We start from the raw sequence: 21,572 nt of genomic DNA, 5'->3' as shown, positions 1-21,572 counted from the left end.
CCCAAGAGTCACATCAACAAGTTATATCATAGCAGTCCCTAAATAAGACGAATCCAAACGGTCTTGCTGTGACGACTCTTCATCCCGATGCGTTATTAAAATAAAACTGGTGTAGAAAAAAGAAGCTACATCGAGTCGGGGGTCCGAGCGCCGGGGGGGGGCGAGCCATCGGAGGGACCTGGATTACGGGTCGCCTCGTCTTCAGCTCGCTCCGCCCCCCGCAGGGACAAGACTGTAGTCGGGCAGGCAGCAGGAGCATAAATACAAGTTTTAACATTTGCGGGTTAGACCAAAAATATATCACCTCCACCGAGGCATCTGAGGAGGAACCACATTTTTTTCAATCGAAAACAAAATGTTAAACCGAGAAAACAAGCGGAAAATGGTGAAATCGTAGAATAAATAAAAACTGCAAATTCCTAATCTTTAATAAACTTCAACCGCAGCTCTTTGTTTTATATACAGAGTGGCTTCTGTCGTCGTTGTGTAGAACCACCCGCGAAAAAAATACAATATCCCAAAACAATCCTGAGACAAATGTCTTGAAAAGAAGAGGAAAAGCTTCATGTTACAGTCTTGAGAGTAGATTCTGTCGTGGAAACATGGATGGAAATCAAAAAAGGGGGGAAAAAAAGGTTTCGTTTAACAAGACGCAATTAAAAAACATCTTAAGTATTTAAACACAAATGGAGGTTTAACTCAAAAGAGCCTGATTTAAAAATGGATCAACAAAAACCTTTTGAGGTTTAAGTCGTGGCTTGGAAAAAAGGTACGTAAATAAAATGTATTTTAATTATTAATGACATTTTGGTGTGTTTTTTAAAAAAGGCGAGAGAGGGTTAAATAAAAAAAAATAGGTGAATATGTTCTTTAAATTTAGGAACACAACTGTGATAACCAGACAAACACTTTAACAAAAAGAAAAATAAACATATTTATAAAACATAAATATGTTTTTTGTGCGAGGTCAGAAGTGGTCTGGAAGAGGACTTGATTAAACAGATGAAGATTTTCAATTAAAAAGACGTATGCATTTTTGAATTTCTTAAAACTCTTAGTCAAGACTATTGATCTGCTTCCCCCCCCCCTCCCCACACACACACATACGTATCGACAAAAGCAAAGTAAAACAATCTAAGGTGCACACAAATGTAACAGTGTGTTAGGTCCGTCACCAGGGGGCGCCATTTCCTCCCCTCAAGACCTTTTCACACACGATCACCCGCGGAAAACAAAAAGAAGTAAAAACATGGATTTTTAAATCAGAGACATCGCTCTGATAGTGACAGGATTGTCTTTACATTCTCTTTTTCAGCATACAAAGAAATTTTCCCAAGAACAATGAAAAGAAACAGCTTGAAAATGCCAAAGAATCAAAGTAAAAAACTGGCTCATTTGAGGAACAGAAAGGGAGCGTCGATCTCGTCACGGCAGTGAAAGTAAAAAAAAAAAGTTACTCAAGAACGTGTGATTAATAAGATTCACTAAAATGTCCCGCATTCTGGAATCTGGTTTAAAATGAAGAATGTTTGATTGTAGATGTGACTTTGACGACTTCCTTTCTCTCCCTTTAACATGTGTCGTTCGACCGGAACGTCAGGAAAATACACATTTAATAGACTGGAATGTTGTCCATTCTTTAGAAATATAAAATAAAACAAATTGTGTGTGTGTGTATATATATATATATATATATATATATATAAAATAACTAAAATTCATAGTGATTTGTGTTCATGCTATTCACATTTCATGGTTTCTTAAAATAAAAAAATCCTTCCGTTCTAAATACATTCTCATAGAAGGTCAGAATTAAAAACGTCTTTATAATATATATGACTAGTTTAAAATAAAAGTTTACACGTCCTCCATCGTGGAACGATGTCACTGAACTTGTAAACACTGCATTCTTTTAAGCTATAAGAAAAACAAACAAAAAACTGGCTCGAGGAAGATGTAGAAATACAAGACGAAGAACCATCTTTTGGTTGAATCAGCAGCAAAATTGGCTTAAAAAAAAAAAGAAAAATCTCAAGATAGAACCGTAATGATTGTTGTTGCAAAAATGTATATTATTTTGAAACCCTTGACTTATATAAACACTTATTAACAGTTAGCTTAGCTAATTCAAACAGTTTGTACTACAAGCCATCGGTGTGTGCTAATGATAGCGTGGCTCCTATTAATCGGTGACATCCCATAATGCATTTTTGGTCCACGGTTTGTCCAACAACAACAAACAAAAAAAAATGGAATAAAACGTTAAAAAAAAGGAGAAGCATGCGTCGACTTGAACGAGCGTCAAAAATGACATCATATAGTTTTCGCCACTGAACCCTGAGCTAAATCAAGAATATCCTCAAAGCTCTTAAAAGAAGATTCACCTCCAACGTCGCAGGAACATTTGTCACCGGTGAAAACTCCTCCACGTACTGCACAAAAATACTTCTGCACTCTTAATATAAAGGCAGCTACTTTTTTTCAACTCAAGAGAATAAATCGGAGCGGAAAAAAAGGGATTATTCATTATTTTTCTCCTCTTTTCTTCAACGTAAAAAGGGAGTAAATAAAGTTTCCCTTGAGATTTGTAACAAGTGCCTGCCCTTCAAGTATTTCACAAGCTGTTTTTTGGCGACCGATGAAAAAAGTGAAATTTATAACAAAATAAGCCAGTTTCCAGGCAGAAAATAACCTCTGAAGATTTTTTGTTATGCACAGACCACTAATAAAAAAGGTAAACGTTCGTGTCATTGTTACGTCGGTTACTAAGATGGCGTCGCTCTCGCCAGGAGAGTCACTGGTGTTTCTTCAGGAGTCCGTCGATGCTGTCGTCCGGGCTGAAGTCGGGGCAGATGCCGTTTGTGGTTTTGCTGATTTTGGCGTTTCGTTTGGTCTGGTGGAAGCGGCGAAGGTGGTGGCACGGGCCGTTGTTGAGTCCCGAGCGGAGGAACTCCTCGGCGAAGTCCGTGTGCTGCTCCACGAAGCATCTGAAGCTCTCTGAAAGATGGCCACCAGAGGGCGCCCGGGGGCAGAGGGGAGAGATTAGAATTAAAGTCTATTGGTTAATGGAGATTCGTAAATTCAAGCTCACCGAATGTCATCTTCCCCGTGTCTTCGGCGTCGATGGCGGAAAACAGACGAGACACGTTGATGTGATTCACTCCCAGAGCGGTTTTCAATATCACAGACAACTCCCGCTCCGTGATGGCACCGTCCTCCTCCGCCTCGAACATCTGCGTGAAACATGGACCAGAATGATTTAATGATGTTCGTGATCCTACTACTGTGAGGGCTTAAATTAAGGCAGACATTTTTTTATTTTTTTTATATAAATGTTGGGTGATAAAGTCATTAAAATAAATCTTCACTGAAAAACAGAATATTTGGATTAAAAAAAATGTTGGGTAAAATAAGAAGAATGGCGTTAAATAAATAAATAAATAGAAATATTGGTTGAAAAATAATATTTGCATCTCAAATAAGAATATTTGTTGAAAAATATTATCTTTGCATCTTAAATAGAAATATTGGTTGAAAAAATTATATTTACATCTAAAATGAAAATATTGGTTGAAAAAATAATATTTGCATCTAAAATAAAAAATATTGGATGAAAACATAGTATTTTAATCTAAAATACAAATATTGGTTGAAAAAATAATATTTACATCTAAAATGAAAATATTTGTTGAAAAAATAATATTCGCATTAAAATAAAAATATTGGTTGAAAAATAATATTTGCGTGTAAAATAAAAATATTAGTTGAAAAAAAAAAATGCATCCAAGATATAAATATTGGTTGAAAAAATAATATTTGCATCAAAAATAAAAATATTGGTTAAAAAAAATTTTGCATCTAAAATAAAAAATATTGGTTAAAAAAAATAATACTTGTATCTAAAATAAAAGTATTGTTTAAACAAAGGAATATAAGTATGTAAGTAATTTTTTTATTTATATAGCGCTCTTCACAAAGCGCTTAAACAATCAAAACAAAATTCAATAAAGTATATACTTTAAAGGTCAAGATAAAACTGTATATAAGCATTAAAAACATACTGGTTTTAAAATATTGGTTAGAAGGAAAAAATAATATTGCATTGGAAAAAAAAATGGAATTAATAAAATATATTTTTGGTTAAATAAATATATATATTGGCATTGAAAATAATATGGTTAAAATAAACAATATTGGAATAGAAATAAGTTGAAAAATAATATTTTGGCATTGAAAAAAAAAACATATATTGATAAAGGTTGTAAAGACAATGTAATTAACATATAAATCAAAATAAAAAGTTGTACAAATGATTTATTTGTTGTGATTTGTATTTTCTCTCAACTTTTATTTTCTATTCCAACGTTATTTTTTTCCACCAATATTTTAATTTTCTGCACTGTTTTAACATCATTAACATCACTTGAGTGACTAAAATGTCATAGATCTGTATCATCTCGTGGCCAATGACAGCAAACAAACCTTAAAGGCCAATTTCATCGTTTCCAGAGTCCTGGCGGGTCTGCATACGACTGATAAGGCGATCACGTACTCTCTGATGTCCATGCTGTTGTCTTGGTGCTGAGGAAGACGAGAACAAGATGATGATGATGATGATGATGATGATGATGATGATGATGTCACCGATGCGTCTCAGAGGCGTCGTTGCTTCTCACCTCGTCGAAAAGAGCGAACATGTCCCGCAGCATGTCCGAGACCGGGACGTCCAGGAACTGAGCGAAGTCGTCCAGGTTGAGTTTTTGTCCTTCAAGCTTCCGGGATCTGTTCCCGTAGTCCTGCAGGGACTTCTCTGTGTTTTGGGGCTTCAGCCTGGAAAGATGCACGTTTACATTATAAATACAAATAAGTTATAAAAAACAATACATAAGATATAATCAGGACTTGTTGCCAGTTTTTAACAGCTGTAACAGCACGACCATATAAATCATGATTGACTCAGCATTCTTGTGTCTGTAATAAAAAGTGTAGTATTCAAGATAAAGAAATATTCAGGTCAGAACATGACTTTGCATTAGGTTTTTAAACTTCCTTCTGCTGAACAGATCCTTTAGTTCCCGTTTAAAATATTAGTTTAGATAGATTATGATCCATTTTCATCCATTCATCCATCTATATTTCAATTACGCGTTATAAAATGAAATAATTAAATTATCGTTTTTACAATAAACAATATTAAAAGCACTTTGCAATTGAACTTTCAGTCACTAGATGGCAGCAGTCTTTATATCCTCCGCAGATAAAAGTGTAAATCCAGAAAGATCCCGCCAATGACTGAGGATGAGAGGATACAGTGGACTTCAGCAGCTTTTAAAGCCGATGTTTGGACATATATTATAGCTTGTTTATGGTTTATATTTCAATTACGTGTTTATCAAATAAATTAATTATATTCTTGTATTTGCGATTAACAATATTGGAAGTAATTAAGTGTCTGTGTTGCTATTTAAATTCCAGTCACTAGATGGCAGCAGTCATTCCGTCCTCTGCAGCTAAAGGACCAAAAGAAATCCCACAAGATCCCACCAATGACTGAGGACGAGAGGATACAAGTTGACGTTCGGACATTTTTTTGTTTCAAAATAAATGAAGTTACGACTTTGTCAAGAGTCATGTGGTCTGTAAATTCTGCAACAGTCAAGTACTTGTCAATACTACAGTTACTACAATATCACTATATATTAGATATTAGTTTCCACTGTAACGTGATACATATTGTATCTCCATATTCTTGCTAATACACAAACCTAGTACACAGTAGCACCAGTAAGCAGGAATTGAAGCAGGGTTTTTTTTGTACTGACACTTCACTTAACGACCGTGTGATTCATGACTGAGAATTCTTGTGTTTTACAGATTGTACTCAAGACAAGGAAATATTCAGGTCTGAACTCGACTTCGCTAGAGGGATCCTGTGGTCCAGTTCCTGTATGAACTGTGTTTAAAGTTTTTCCTTGCTCAATAACCAGTGTAAAAAATTAAAGGGAAATACAAAAACAAATCAGTAGCAAAATTAAACAAGTCTGCGAAGTATTCATTTAATTGCTACTTTTAAAGCCATCAAAACTCTGAGGCAGTAGTTGCCAAAGTGGTGAAAGAGATTAAGAAGAAAACAGTGCTAAACACCGAGTAAATACATGTCCCATAAAAAATAAAACTGTTAATTAACCGTGTTGATTAAACATGATTTGTTCCAACACACTAGCGTCGTTTCTTCCTTCACAAGACTACTTTAGGAGAAAGCAAGCGACTCAAAGTCGGCTATCAAAAACAAAAGGCTAGTTTTCATTACACGGTTGATTAATCGGCCATGTTTGATAATCAGATTTTAACAATTCATTTACCAGTTCTCATTTTCGTGTCAATTCTGTGCGTACTATGGAGAAGTCGATACAGTTTTTGCACAAACACAAACTTCTTCTTTTAGAAAATGTTTTGCATTTTCACTGGAAAATAAACTAGATAATTCCCCAAACGCAATATTTTTAAATACTATAAGATACAATGATTAATAAGAGACGAACTAAAAACTATAAACTAATTAAACAACGATAAATGAGAGTTAATTTAATCGCTGCTATAAGGGAAGTACACTTGAATGACCACTAGATGTCAGCGTCAAGCTCTGAGGGTTCGACTCGAGCAGACCGAACGATCCCTTGGGGTCGTATGGAAATCGATCTCCGCCTCATCCAAGAAAAAGTTGCCATGAAAGGTTTTGAGTGACTCACCCGAGTCTCCTGACTAGCTTGGCAAACTCCAGCAGACAGGTGTCCACTGGCAGCTTCAGCTGGCCCTCGGCCATGGCCAGCTGGCAGTCTTCGAATGAGTAATCCGTGATGGGAACCCCGAGAGCTCTGAGCACAGGACGGACAATAACTAAACATTAGTGTGGGATGAAATTCATCACATTAATGGTTTGAGGTTCACAGGAGAATTCAGGAAGATGAGACTAATATGCAGTTTAAGTATCATAATCGTTTTTTCCCTTCTTTTTAATGACGGGGTTGAACACTATAATCAATAAAATAGGATTCTACTGTATATATAATTGGATGAAGCACCTGGTGAACATAAACAGTAAGTAACTCCAGCTTTATTCATGTTTAAAGTGCCACGATTTGATTAAAATAATTAAAAAAAGTACAACTTACTTGGCCATGACTCTTCTTACGTTGATGGCAAATAGTGTTGGGTTCTTTTTCTCCTCCTCCGATGGAATGTAAACGGGTAGAAACTGTAGAATAAACAGAATTGATTAGTATAATAGAACATTTCCAAGTCCAGAGCTAAAGAACATTTAAGGGATAAAATGAAACTACAATCAAGCACAGAGAGAGAGAAAGATGGTTCCAAAGCTTAGGAGCAACAGCCTTCTGACCTGCTCTAGTAGAAGAACTCACATTTGTCCGATCCTTAAATCTCTTCACTGGCTGCCAGTGTCTTTTAGGATCAACATTAAAATTCTGGTTCTTACTTTCAAATCGCTCTACAAATATAAATTACTTACTTACAATTTAAAATATGTCTGAATATATGAATTAATGGTAACTACAAAGGTAACAACTGTTTTTTTACTTGTAACCTTGAGCTCATACGTTTTCTATGAATTAAATAGTAAATACATGAAATAACGAATCATCACGGTGGACACTCACCTCGACAACAAACTCATTGTGTAACTGACACAGTGTCAGCCACAAAATTTCAAACCTGAATTGAAAAGAGAGAAAAACAAATTAAACAAAGAAAACAAACTACCGTACTCATGTGTCACGTGTTACTGATTTGGGAAAATAGTTCCCTAATAATTTAAATAAATATTTGTGCCGTATTATCAACAAACACTTACGCTCCGGGTCCTTGCCACGTCCATGTAATGGAGTCCTACACAAACAAACAAAAAAGTTCCTCAGGCACGCCGTCATGTTACGGTTGACTCAACATACAAATATATCCTTAAGCAACTTGTTTGAGTCTTTTATTTGCTTTATTTTTAATATTTAATGCTCACACTTTTATGTTGATGATCATTTTGACCTACTAAAAACATAATAAATGTCATTCATTTCAAACATTTTCTCACCATTCATCAGCTGAACACATAATAGAAAAGGATCGCCCCTTTTTTATTTTAAAACCCTGACAAATTGCAATCGTGTCAGAATAAAACCACCTAAATATCCCTTTTTGACCCATTTCTGTTTCCAGTGCTCATTAAAAGAGAAGATTGTTCGTCTGCTGAGGGACTTTTTGAAGGTGCCGAGCGCATGCAGTGTGTCCCACACAAATATCTCTCAGCCTTTAAATAGAAACCTCGTCTACAGGGAAGCTTGTGAGACTTCCGCAATTTTAGCTTCGACTTATTTTACTGCAAAAAAAATTCAATAATCAAAAAAATATATATATATAGTTTCGAAAAGGCAGGTACTTACTAGCTTATTTGGGTAACGGATCACCACTGGCTGCACTGGAACTGCTGGGATAAAAGCTCCTATAAAGAAAATAAATAATAAAGTTAAAGTGCACTAAAATAAGAAGTGATAAAAGTGACTCACAGCTAAAAAAAAAGAAGCATATTCAAATCCTCTTTGCATAACCTGTATATACCAAAGTGCTCATTTCCTTTTCCTGTGGTCAAGTTTCAGAAAACAAAGCAGCTTATCTCTAAAGTTTGTTTTTCTTCTTATTTAAAAATAAACCTTGAGACTTCTAAAGAAGTAAAAGAAGACTTTAAGATGCAACATTTATGGAAATAAGAAAAAGTATACCTTTGAAATCCCTAAAATTGATCTTTATTTAAATGTTCTTATCTTGTTTTTTTTGAAGTGTCACAGTTTAGTAGCACATCTTGCTGTGTCAGCAAAGTTCACCTTAAGCATCCAATTTAACTAACCACACGTGTAGACTTGAGTCTCTAAAACCTCTTTCAAGCCTTTTCACTTTTCTGTTTGAATCTTTAAGTGTTTAGAATATTGAATCATGGAAAACAGCTTCCAGTCATGTGACTATTTACCTGGTTTGAATGTGATCAGACATGATCTATTGGTGCATGTTCCCTCAGGAAAAATCATGATCTGCAATTGAGAAAACGAGTCGTTAGATGATTCAATATTTACTGAAACATTTCTATCTCTTTCTCTCACCTGCGGCCACTCGCCGGCAGAATGGGCTCTGCGTTTGATCTCTTCCACCGTTTTCTTTCTGGAGTTCTGGTCCGAACGCGACACGAATACCGGCCGGATGTACTTGATCAAAGCTGAAGTGAGACGGGGAGGACAGGAAAGAGGCAGAAAAAGAGACGGATGATTAAAGCGGGTCACAGTCGGAGCTCAGTTTGAGTGATTCTGTGAGAAGCTTGTGTGAATATGACAAATAAATTCACGTCAAGACTGTTTTCTTGGAACCACTTGCATCAAAAATATACTACATTAGTTCATTTAATTTGTCATTTTGTAAAGTTAAAGTATTTTTCATATTGAGTTAACATTTTTTTTATTACTTATATAGTGTGATATTCTAATTCCAATAACGAATCAAAATAAATTCTAAATTAAATATATTTTTATTTGAAACCTTTTAAATACAATAAAAAAATGTTGTAATACATTTTGTGAAACAATAAAGTAAGTAAGTAAGTAAGTAAGTAATATTTATTTATATAGAGCTTTTCCAGACCAGGGTCACAAAGCGCTTAAACAAACAAAACAATACTCAAAAAAGTATATACTTTAAAGATCAAGATAAAACTGATAACACAACAGGAGTTCCAGAAAATCAAGGAAAAGCCTGAACAAATAGAAACGTCTTAAGATGTTTCTTAAAGGAGTCAGTACTCCTTTTTTTTTTTAATAAAAAGAAGGGGACGTTTGATGACAGTTATATCATCACAACGGTTTATCATTTGAAAGTTTGCTTTAAATTAAACATATCGTTATTTAAAACTTTCCTGGCGTAGCTCCACCCAAAACTTGACATATAGCTCAGGATACAAACTCTCTACACACAATGAGGCTAGTAGGATCCGTTGCAGTCGACCTAAAATATGTAGGTCATCCACTTATACCACGACAATATCTGAGTGTTTGCTACTTACTTCCCCACAGGGGTATATCCTTGCTCTCTGCTTTCATCACGATAGACGCCATCGTCATGGTGACGGGAATGGCATCAAAGTAGGACGAGTGCGGGGCGACAGTGAGGATCGGCGCTTCGGAGGGCAACGCTCGTCGTCCTTTGACCGTCATCCAGTGGAAACCACCCGCAAACCACATGACCCGCATGATGATCTTTAGGATGATGTCAACCAGTCTGTAAAAAAATGACACGCGATCATTGGCTGAACAATATCAGGCTCATTTATGGAAGTAGGTCTTCTCCATAGACAGTTCAAGGGGAATTCTATGTTGTGACCATTATAAAGAACTCCTGTTGTGTTATCAGTTTTATCTTGATCTTTAAAATATATACTTTATTGAATATTGTTTTGATTGTTTAAGCGCTTTGTGACCCTGGTCTGGAAAAGCGCTATACAAATAAAAATTACTTACTTACTTACTTATAAGGGGCCATTAAGAAAAAAAACAAAGAAGAGGAAGTAAGAAAAATGTTTAAGTAACAAACCATAACATTAAATACAGAGATTAAAATCAATTTCCTATGAAATTATACAATTCAGCCAAGACTTTAATTTTCTCTTTTCATAAATTGCATTTATATAAAATAATGTACATGTGTTCATTTATTTATTATTGAAGGACAACAAAGTACTCACAAAAAAGAGCCCCCTAATAGTTTGTTTTTGTATCAAGTCAATATATATTTATAATGGTACGAGTAATGAAAAACAAAGGTTGCAAAATATAATTGCAAGCTGCTTATTAAGACGTTTTTATTTGTTCAGGCTTTTACTTGATTTTCTGGAACTCCTGTTGCGTTATCAGTTTTATCTTGACCTTTAAAGTATATACTTTATTGAATATTGTTTTGATTGTTTAAGCGCTTTGTGACCCTGGTCTGGAAAAGCGCTACACAAATAACAATTACTTACTTACTTACTGCCATGCCTTGAAGTTTTAGGACTTTACTCTTGAGGACCACAAAATGCAGTCAAAGGGCCACAATTAACCTTCCTCTGACAGTTTTAATTTTAAATGTCCCTTAATGAAAAAATGCAAAACAATTTGCAGCTTCTTGGAAAAAGCAATCGCCATCATGGGACATATTTATTTATGAAGCTACAAGCGAGCTAGCGAGTTCCATTTTTGAGACACCGCAGTGTTCAACTGTTAAAACACTAAAACAAAAAAACACAGATGATATCTCACCTCCTCCAGAGGCACTGGGGTTCGACAGTCGTCTCCGATCGTCCAACTGAGGCCGCGAAGGCAAAAGGCCAAGCCAGCAGCATCATGAACGCTGCGATGAACAGACGGATGGGGAACAGTGTGACCGTCATAAATGCTAGCTGTAAAAAAAAAAAAACACACACAAAAACAAAACATGAGTCACCACACCTGGATATAAGGACAGTGTAATTGCAGTGAAGTGAAAAAGCATGTTTGTTTGATGTTAAAACTCGACAGGGTTATTTGCAGACTTTCTATGCTACTGGATAGCCCGGCTTATCTTGCATCAATATTTGTACTGATAACAACCACTTCTAGTGAATGTGGTCCAACACTCTGCTTTTAAAGAGGAAATGTTACGCCTCGTTCACTGCAGGGACTTAGTTACTTCTTCAAAAAATACATTTAAACAATACAAGTACCCGTTATCAAATGAAACAACCAATGTATGTTAGCATTTTTAGCTACTTTTTCAAGCTAAATCGCTACACCTTTTTTTCCCCAAATTAATTTCAAGAAGAAAAAAGCAAAGCATAAGATAAGCATTTAAAATTCACACAATCGCTTAAGTCTTCTGTAACAACAGTAGCAATCGTCGACATGTGTATCACTTAAACACAGCATACATGTCGAGTTAAAAACAAGGAAGATACAGCAGCGATTGTAGCTGGATTAAAAAAAAAAAAGGTCTCTTTCGAATGATGTTGAAAGAATGGAATGATTTATTCATGTCCCCCAGTGCATAAACGTCACTCACGTTCAGAATCACAATTTCAATAATGTAACCCAGGAAGGGTTTTAAAAGGAGAAATCAGACCATATGCACTTTATTTTTCATTTTCTGGATATCTAGTGTTTAATCCTGCGATAATTCTCTTCTCAATAATTCAAGACACATGTTAAGTCATTGTTATGCACCATTGCATAGTGAGATACAAAAGTCTGTAGGCAAACATCCCACGCATTTTTCGGCTGTGGTTAACTGATGTCGACGGGTTAGTCAGCATGTGAAAAAAAAAAAGAGGACAAAAGAACAGAGACTGTAACACAAAGAGGTACTCCAGCTGTGTGGTAAATGAGATACGTTGTTGAAGGATGTAGGAGTAAATGTTGTATCAGTACAATCTGAAATGTCAATGTCATAAATACTTTGGGATTTTCTGTACAACCCTAAACTCACTTCGAAGAAATAACTGCAGGAAAATAGATTTAAACATGAATTATTGACTTGTGTGGCATATTCTTACAAGACAAATCATCGAAAAATGATACAGTGATATTTTTATCACGATACAGTTTCGTTTGTATTTTATTTGTAGACTTTAAAATTATGTTTTATTTGTATCATAGGTTTACATTTCAATGTGTGTTAAAGCCAATGGATGGCAGCAGCAATTACGTTCTCAACAGCTACAAGAACAATCAAATCCTAGGAGGTCCTCGTGATGACTGAGGGCGAGAGGATACAGCCGACTTCAGCAGCCAATGTTTGTGAAAAATGTAGATTCAAAACAAATGAAAGCACTTTTGTTTGACTGTAAATGTCACAGTGCCAAAGTCAAGTACTCTGGAAATACTACAAATATATTTTCGTGTCTACAATATTGATGCCCCTATATTGTGATACGAATCATAAATCAATAGATTCTTTCCAATATACCCATCGTCTACCCAGATTGATTTATTTTAAAGAACAATGAATCCCCAACCATGAAGCATTTGTTACTGGGCCACACAGACAGAACAAACATTTTTTTCATATTTTTTCTGTTCTATTAATTATAATAACCACATATTCTCCAAAGTAACATAAGCCTGTGACTCTTGAAACATCAACACACTTGTGTCAATGATCTTTACTCAAAAAGATAAGCCTCTAAACTAGCAATGATTTGTAAATCATAAACTATCTATAGGAAAATAAAGAATGATAGTTATTTTAAGATGTATTGTTTATGCCATTTTTTCCATCCGTGCCATTTTATTTTGGCTTTTGATATCTGAAGGTTAGTCAATAAAAAAAAATCCAATAAACCAGTGTGTGGTACACAGAAAGGTTAAGGACCCCTGGTTTAAGGAAAATAAATTTCCCACCACAGAGTCAAGACCTCAACCCCATTAGGAAGGTCGTGGAAAGAAACAGAATATTGGTTGAGAAAATCTGTGGTAGTCTGAGCAAGCGTGGGAATTAAGTATTGACTGACGGCTGGCTTGTGTTCTAAACGGATTCACGTCTTTGATTTCCTGAATAAATAACACACAAAGATGTAAATAAGGCCATCAAGAGACAAGCTGGGATTTAAATCCTCTTCAAAAGTAGTAGCGTGACCCAACTTTACGGACGCAGATCAGGGAAAATATGCATTTTGCTGATGGAGGTAAATTGTAAAAAAAAAAAAACTCCCATTTGAACTGTGGGTTATTTAGCCAGAAGATTCATTAATTCTGCCTTTGAGCCGCACAGAAGAGTGTGCATGTATCATTATGAGGATTAAAATGTCAGGTTAGTGAATCTCTAATGAGGACCTGGAGAAGATGAAAGGGTTCATTGATTTAACACTGGCTTTGAGCAACCAACATATGTAGCGTTTGGGATGACATCAAATACACTTATTTTTAGCCTTACTGTACTTTCTGGGAAAATAAACAAGCAAGCATGCCAGAATGTATTACATTTGTTTGTGATACGGACTGTGTTGTAAACAACAAATTACTATTCATGCATAACTAAATATTTCTGTGACACAGAATGTAATAAATGAGGGATTCCAGTAGCAAACACACACTTGTGGAAAAGAGTTTTATAAAACACAAGATCATCCGCTGAAAGTGAGATATGAACCATAATAATAATACATCTCAGTAATTTATTTTAAAACCATTTTAAAAGCTTCATTTACATACAACAAGACGTGTCACAGTATTAAGTATCAAGCTGTTCAAACAAAGTAAGTTAGTAAGTAATTAGTATTTATATAGCACTTTTCAAGACCAGGGTCACAGAGCGCTTAAACAATCAATTTATACACCATAAAATAAATACTTAAAAGTATCAGGCTTTGACTGTGTCAGTCACGCAATCATGATAATACACTTTGGTCCTTTTGCCAAAATCTAGCCAACTAAGGAAGACACCACCTTATATAAACATCATAAAAAGAAGCGACTCAAGGCGTCTCTAACTATCTTCTATTGCAGCGCGACGCAACTACGGATACAAAATTTAATATCGCGATGGCTTCCATTGTGTCTACACTGGGTTAAAGTAAACACTTTTTTTCCAAACAATTCCTTATGTCGAGGCTTTAATACAAGTGAGACTAGCAGTATAGAGGTATTTGGATGGTTTTAAGTTTGTCATTTTGGGCAAAGAAAACTGAGCACGGTTCGCTGCCCTCAAATGAACTTGGATTTTTGCTCTAAAAACTCGCTATTAAAATGTACACATTACTTTTTATTAAAAAATAATCCCAACCGTTAGTCGAAATGAGGGTGATTTGATTAGATTAGATAAGATTAGAAAGACTTTATTAATCCCTCTTGAGAGCTCCTTCGGGAAATTCAGTTTCCAGTTCACGGCAGACATCAAAAGAGGACAAAGGGCAAACAAAGAACAAAGGGCAAGGGATGACAAGTGCAAGTACTAAGAACATCGGTCAAAATAAGAACATTGAGTATATGTACAGAGTACATGTAGATATATTAGATGAAGAACATTAGTGCATGTTGTTTTTTTTATTAATTCATTTTAAGTTCTAATTCGGTATTATGAGCCATATCTCATAATATCTACTTAAAATATCAAGTTTAAGATGATATTTATCAATGCAACAATCAATGACTGCTATGGTGTCTCACCTGCAGTTAATACAAAACTCTGCAGCTCTAGTAGAAGAACTCACATTTCACCGATCCTTAAAACTCTTCACTGGCTTTCAGTATCAAAATTCTGGTTCTTACTTTCAGATCGATTCATGGTCAAGCTCCAGCTTCCATCAGTGATCTGATCCACCCTTACACCCCAGCTCGGGCTCTTAGGACATTTCTATCTGTGCAGGCATTTCCCTGATTTTCTGGGACTCCTGTGTTTGTCTTATTTATCTTGGGTTTTTAAAGTATATATTTTAACTGTGTATTGTTTTTGATTGTTAAAGTGCTTTGTGACCCTGGTTTAGAAAGACGCTTTACAAATCACCTTTACTTACTTAATATAAAGTAATCAGGCTTGTATCCAAAAAATATCAATACATTTGACTGTAAAAAGAAAATAAATCCATAACTGAATAAAATATTTATTTATAATATAATATTTTAACCATGCTACATGTTAAAGATGCCAGTTTTATAATGTAATAGATCAATAATTATCCCCCCACCCCCAAAATAAAAAAAAAACACTGAAATACATCTACCATAGAGAATGTGGACTACTATCCTAGAGAGTTTAACAATTAATAAAACACATTTTGGAGAAATGTATAATTTAACATATTTTAGCCAATGCCAGGTGTACGGACTTGCCAAAAATGAAATAAAGATGCTATAAATAAATTGTTTTTTCCAGTTTATGATTAATGGATGCCACCGATCTCTTGACTAGTATTACACAATCTATCTCACTTGAATGTTGAGGGAAATTGATAATTAAATTCAACCATCTCAGCCACATGGCCAGTTTATGATGCTATAGTTGGAGGTAAGGACGTCAGTCTTAAGGTATAGTATAAATCGATATTTTATGGGGGTTTTTTTCCAGTTTTTGCCGAGCGTGTGATGACAATATAATCTCCCACTTGCATTATTCTGACAAATGTCTGCCATGTAAATGGTACTCGGGTCAGATCTGTGTTCTCTAATATGTGGTGTTTCACGAAACCGGAAGAAGTCATTGTGGATCTGAACTAGATTGCAGTAATTAAGACCAGATGTGGCCATGATGGTTCTTGGGTCAGATTGGATTTCCTACTCGATGAAGGGTCACAAACGCTCCACAGCTAATCACTGCTCTTTAATTAGCGATGCTCGGGCGGAGAATGAAAGGAGAAGCCAGAGTCATGTGTGAAAGCATAATGAGAAATCTTAAGCACATGTTCAGGAGGATTAAATAAAAATGTAATTCCGTTACACTCCGGGAAGGATCTGAAGATGACCCTTGTTTGAAGAAGTATTTTATATACAGAGGGAAGGATGGCGGTCAAAAACAGCCTTGTTTTGACACAATACACAAGAACTCCACCATGTTGCTAACACATTCAGATGCAAACCAACCAGAAACACATTCAACTTCATGAAAAATCTGAAATTACAAAACAGCTTAGACTCGAAAACCCTAATTCTGAATCTTAAATTAAACAAAGAAAATTTAAAATGCTGTTCAAAGCTTTGGATTTAAGTTGTGAGTTTGTAGATTATCATTCAAACCATAATATTTGACTAAACAAAATGTCTCCACTGGTATTTCCCTCATTTGAATTAATGCAAATAAGTTTCTTTAATTGTAACAAACACTTTCAATACATGAGATATTAATGCATACATTCATATTTTATCAATTTAAAAGGTGTTCATTTACATTAAACCTTACGCATATGGGTATTGGCGTAAATATTTAATGTAGATGATGCTTTCTTTAAAAAAGATCCGGCTGCGGTTATAGTATAATAAAAAAAAACATCATTTTCCTAAAGTAACAGCCGGAAAACCTCACGACCCAGCAGCAGGAATGTTTTCAGTAAACCTCCCAGGATCAACGGTCTTATTTGTAACAGGAAACTTTCACACAGCTGAAGAGAACCGAACAAAAAAACCTCCACTGTGAAGCGTCAAAACCTTTTTAGCGCCAACTTATTCACACAGTCGTCAAGTCCTAGCAGGGAAATTAAATATTCCATTAACATACTGAATAATGGGAGCAGTCGCTGGAGTGGATGCACTCGCTTGATGTAACACTTGTACTGACAAGGGTGTCGTTTTGATTTGTGTCAGAACAAAGATTGAAAATAGCACTGTAATTACAAGCCTCAACTTTCCCAGAGATAAAGAGTGTTGCTGACAGACACTTTTTTCTGATCCACCACCGTCGGTTAGATTCTGTCTCCACACATAATTTACAATCAACGCAAGTCATTTCATTCACAGTAACCACAGTGTGACAACACAACTACAGCAGTCAATTAAACCACAAAACTATTTTCTCACGATACTGTAGCAGTATACTGACTATACTGTAACAGTATATATTTCCTTAAGAATGTTGTTTTTTTGGCTTTCAAATACAATTTAATTTTCATCATAGTTCTACAATGGTTTATATTTCAATAAAGCGTCAAATAAAACGATTCAACCTTGTATATACAATCAACATGCAAATATTTACAGTTTCTTTTGAATGTTTCAATTACACTTCAAACCACTCAATGGCAGTAGTCATCCTGCCTTTACCTGCCAAAGAAACAAACAGACCGCTTAGGACGAGAGGATACAGTCGAATCCAAACGGTTTTAAAACTGCCGTTTTGACATATTTTGGTTACAAAACAAATGAAAGCAGTTACGACATCCTCAAGAGCAATGCAGTCTCCTACAGTAGTTCCTAAAGCATCACAATATATTATAATATATTGTATTGCTAAGCCTGTTTTGCAATATATACTGTATCGCCAGATTCTTGCCAACACACCCCTACTTTATGCTAGTTTTCAGGGAATTGGTAAGTAGTTCACAAAAAGAATTAGCACTTCGCAAATAAAATATGAACTCTATAAATATAACAGTCATCTAAAGTAAAAAAAAAAAAAACACTTTTGTAGCCGTCAATCATTTGAGAAGAAGACTGGGAAGAGATGACTAACTTTTCCAGGACTCAACGTATGCTAACTAAGATTTACTATACCACCCAGATATATTTAGGATGCATCCATAAATTCATTGTTTGGGTAACAATGGGAAGTCGGCTGCAGATAGGAGTGAGATTTAATCCTCATGATTAAAAACGAGTGTGTTTATGGTCATCGATTTGATAAAACTTTCCCCATTTGCTCCCTTGTTTCACCATCGAACCGTTTCCATATTATCTAGATATATGTATATATTATCTGTATATTATCATTATAATTATTTTTGGATTTTTGGATTTTTATATTTTCTTATTTTTTTGAGTTACAGTCTTGATTTTTCGTTGGTTTAAAGTCAATAAAATGATTTTTTTTTTAAAAAGACTTACAATAGTTTCCTTTACAAAATAATTTAAAAACTGGCATTTACAAAAGTAAAAAAAATAGAGACTAATTGATATCAAACTATATGAGATAATGATTATATATATATATATATATATATATATATATATATATATATATATATAGGAGGCATGTAGCCTGGCCCTTCTGTGAATTATTAAAAATACATTAATTTTATGATAATATTTTTGAGCCCACATATCTATCATGTCACTTATGTACTTTTGAGAATTTAAGGTTTGAATGCCAACTAAAATCTTATTTTTAAAACATAATAAAATATAAAATAAAATAATTAAAATAATAATATAATAAAAAAAAAAATATATATATATATATATATATATATATTCTTTTTCCATGAATTCAATGCCTTCAGAGATTATTTTTAAGGATTTGCAAGAACGCTGCAACGAGGCATGCATTTTATTCATGTTAAATATATAAATAGAATTTATTTATCTCTCTTGAGATCTCCTTCACGAAATTGGGTTTCCAGTTCACAGTAGATGATAGTTTAAAAAAAAACAAGAACAAGAAAGTGCAATTAAAAAGAACAAAGGGGCAAATATAAAGAACACAGATCCAAGGACTGCAAAGAAAAGGATGGATAGATTATTATATTGTTTGATTAAAATATGTTTGTTTTTAAAATGATTTAAAAAAAAAAACATGTTGAATCATGTTACATTGGCGTGCAAATGTTTTGATGGACTCTAGAAGCCTTTGTATAGTAATTTTGAAGAAGTAGGTTAATATTTAATAAATTAATATGTTTGAATACCTAAAATACAATTTTAATTTGGTATCCTATCACTTCATCTAAATCATAGAATAAATTCAATCACTAGTTCGTAGCTGCCAATCATTGTAAAAGCAAATTTAAATTTCCAATTCGTTAACTAAAGTTTATAAGAAAAAGATTATAAATCAATACTCAGGACTGAACCACATCTTAGTCCCAGAATAACTTACAATAATAAGGTCAATTTAACTGGTATTTAGGTCGCCATCCATGACTTCAAAGCCTTTTTTTGTGGCCATTGTTTTGGTAACAAAGGCATCATACAGCACGTCAGTGGTCAACCCCCCTCTCACACACAACCACACACGTGTTTTGGTTAGAGTTACAGTCACACATTTCTGGTTAGAGGGCATGACCACAAAAAAAGAGTTTTAACCAGTGATGTGAAGTGAAAAGAGGCGACATGTAAGTGAGCATCTCTAGGTAGCAACAAGCTAGGCCCACCTTCAAAGAGCAAACCATTCCAGGTAAAAAAAAAACACACACAAAAAAATATAGATATGTTTGGAATGCTCGGAATGTGTTGAACGGGTTTGTACAAAAGCAGATTTATTAACAACCGGGATAAAAATGGAGGAATGTTCAGTTTTTAACGCTACAATAATAACATGTTTATGGAGGGGGGGGGGGAAGCAACATGTATGATGCTAACGTGAGCTAGCTTTAGCTAACAGTAGCTCAGCTGACCAACAACTTGAATCACAACTTAACACTAGTTGACAGTTAGGAAAATAACCAGAAGAAAGGTTTATATCAGCAGCAATATCTAGGAAGACACGTCTCGTGGATATACATCCTTTTTTTTCTTCTTCTTCTTTCTCTCACCTTTGCTTTTTCCATAGGAGTGAAGTTGAGAATGTGTACAAAAGGGTTCCGGAATGGTGGCGCCTGGTCCATCTTCTTGCCATCCTCCTCCGCCAGCCTGTTACTGGGCAGCCTCATCCTGGAGGGTCCGGGGATCTAAGGAGGTTCTTCTGCTGCGAGGATGAAGTCCTCGACGCAGCGGCTTTTTTTTTCTTCTTCTTCTTCTTCTCCTCCCTTCGCTGCTCGGAGGCTAATTCTGGCGTTAATCGCTATCTTCCTCCCCCGGGCAGCATGGAGGGATAATGTGTTCGCTCTGGGGATTAGCTGGCGAGGTTATTTCCAGTCGCAGAGGTCTGGTCTGGGCTCCAGTGCGCAGCGATTCTTCTTCTTCTTCTTCTGCTTCTTCTTCTTCTTCTGCTTCCTCCTCCACACCTTGTTTCCTAAACCATCCGCTGCTAGCTCTTGTTGCTAGCAGAGCGGCGGTCCTCCTCTTTGTCAGAGCGCATGCGCGGACACGGATGGAACGCTTGGTCGACGGATCAATTAAAAATAAAAATAAAAACTTTTTTATCATCACGTTTAAATTAAAACTTACTCAATTGGCATTGAAACAGATTTAAATTCAATTTATTTGCATTTAAAAGAAATTTATAGATTAAATGTTGTATATAATCTGTCCACACAAAAGTGTAAAAACAACATCGTAATGGAACATAAGGTAAGTAAGTAAGTAAGCAAGTAATTTTTATTTGTATAGCGCTTTTCTAGACCAGGGTCACAAAGCGCTTAAACAATCAAAACAATATTCAATAAAGTATATATTTTAAAGATCAAGATAAAACTGAGAACACAACAGGAGTTCCAGAAAAAAGAAATTAAAAAAAGGTTGATTTATTATGTTGATTCAATTAAAATGTATTCAGTTGGCATTAAAAAAAAGATTGACATTGAATATATATGCATTTAAAAGCAAAATATAGATTAAAACAATATATTGTGTATATAATCTTTCCACACGAAAGTGTAAAAACAGAGAGAATAATCGATATCAAACAACATGAGATAATAAATTGTGATTATTTTTTGGCATACAGCCCAGCTCTACTGTATATTATTAAAAATACATACTTTTTTTTTTTTTACAATATTGTGTATACAATCTATCCACACAAAAGAATAAAAACAACATCGTAATGGAACATTAATATATATAAAAAAATTCAATTTTAAGTAGCATATTTATTTTGATATTTTTGCAATGTATTTTTTCCAATGTTGTTTTTCAACCAATATGTTAATTTTCAATTCCAGTATTTATTATATCTGCCAATGTTTCGTTTTTTCAATTTCAAATTTTCTA

At 34.8% G+C, this 21,572-nt stretch overlaps 1 protein-coding gene across 1 annotated transcript; it reads right to left on the bottom strand.

Annotated features, from left to right (window-relative positions):
* Positions 1-20,613, bottom strand: LOC148062825 (lysophosphatidylcholine acyltransferase 1). The gene is made up of 14 exons (XM_087779012.1): positions 20,234-20,613; positions 11,346-11,485; positions 10,115-10,329; positions 9,165-9,277; positions 9,035-9,095; positions 8,454-8,512; positions 7,871-7,905; positions 7,677-7,731; positions 7,173-7,255; positions 6,750-6,875; positions 4,677-4,830; positions 4,483-4,581; positions 3,092-3,233; positions 1-2,997 (listed from the first exon to the last, which is right to left on the bottom strand). Exons 1-14 carry the CDS (start codon positions 20,348-20,350, stop codon positions 2,795-2,797), a joined length of 1,602 nt encoding a protein of 533 aa, XP_087635138.1. The 5' UTR covers positions 20,351-20,613; the 3' UTR covers positions 1-2,794.
* Positions 20,614-21,572: the final 959 nt, after the last annotated feature.

The sequence above is a fragment of the Callionymus lyra genome, chromosome 17 (genome assembly GCF_982586985.1).
Source record: "Callionymus lyra chromosome 17, fCalLyr1.hap1.1, whole genome shotgun sequence".
Lineage (NCBI taxonomy): Eukaryota > Metazoa > Chordata > Actinopteri > Syngnathiformes > Callionymidae > Callionymus > Callionymus lyra.
This window is presented reverse-complemented; position numbering and strand designations above follow the sequence as displayed.

Bases quoted from the DNA above. Each gene is read 5' to 3' on its own strand.
- LOC148062825 (XM_087779012.1), bottom strand. From the start codon at position 20,350: ATGAGGCTGCCCAGTAACAGGCTGGCGGAGGAGGATGGCAAGAAGATG. The intron at 7,256-7,676 runs GTGAGTGTCCAC...TTTATTCTACAG, and splicing joins ACAATGAGTTTGTTGTCGAG to TTTCTACCCGTTTACATTCC. The intron at 2,998-3,091 runs GTGAGCTTGAAT...GCCATCTTTCAG, and splicing joins CACGGGGAAGATGACATTCG to AGAGCTTCAGATGCTTCGTG.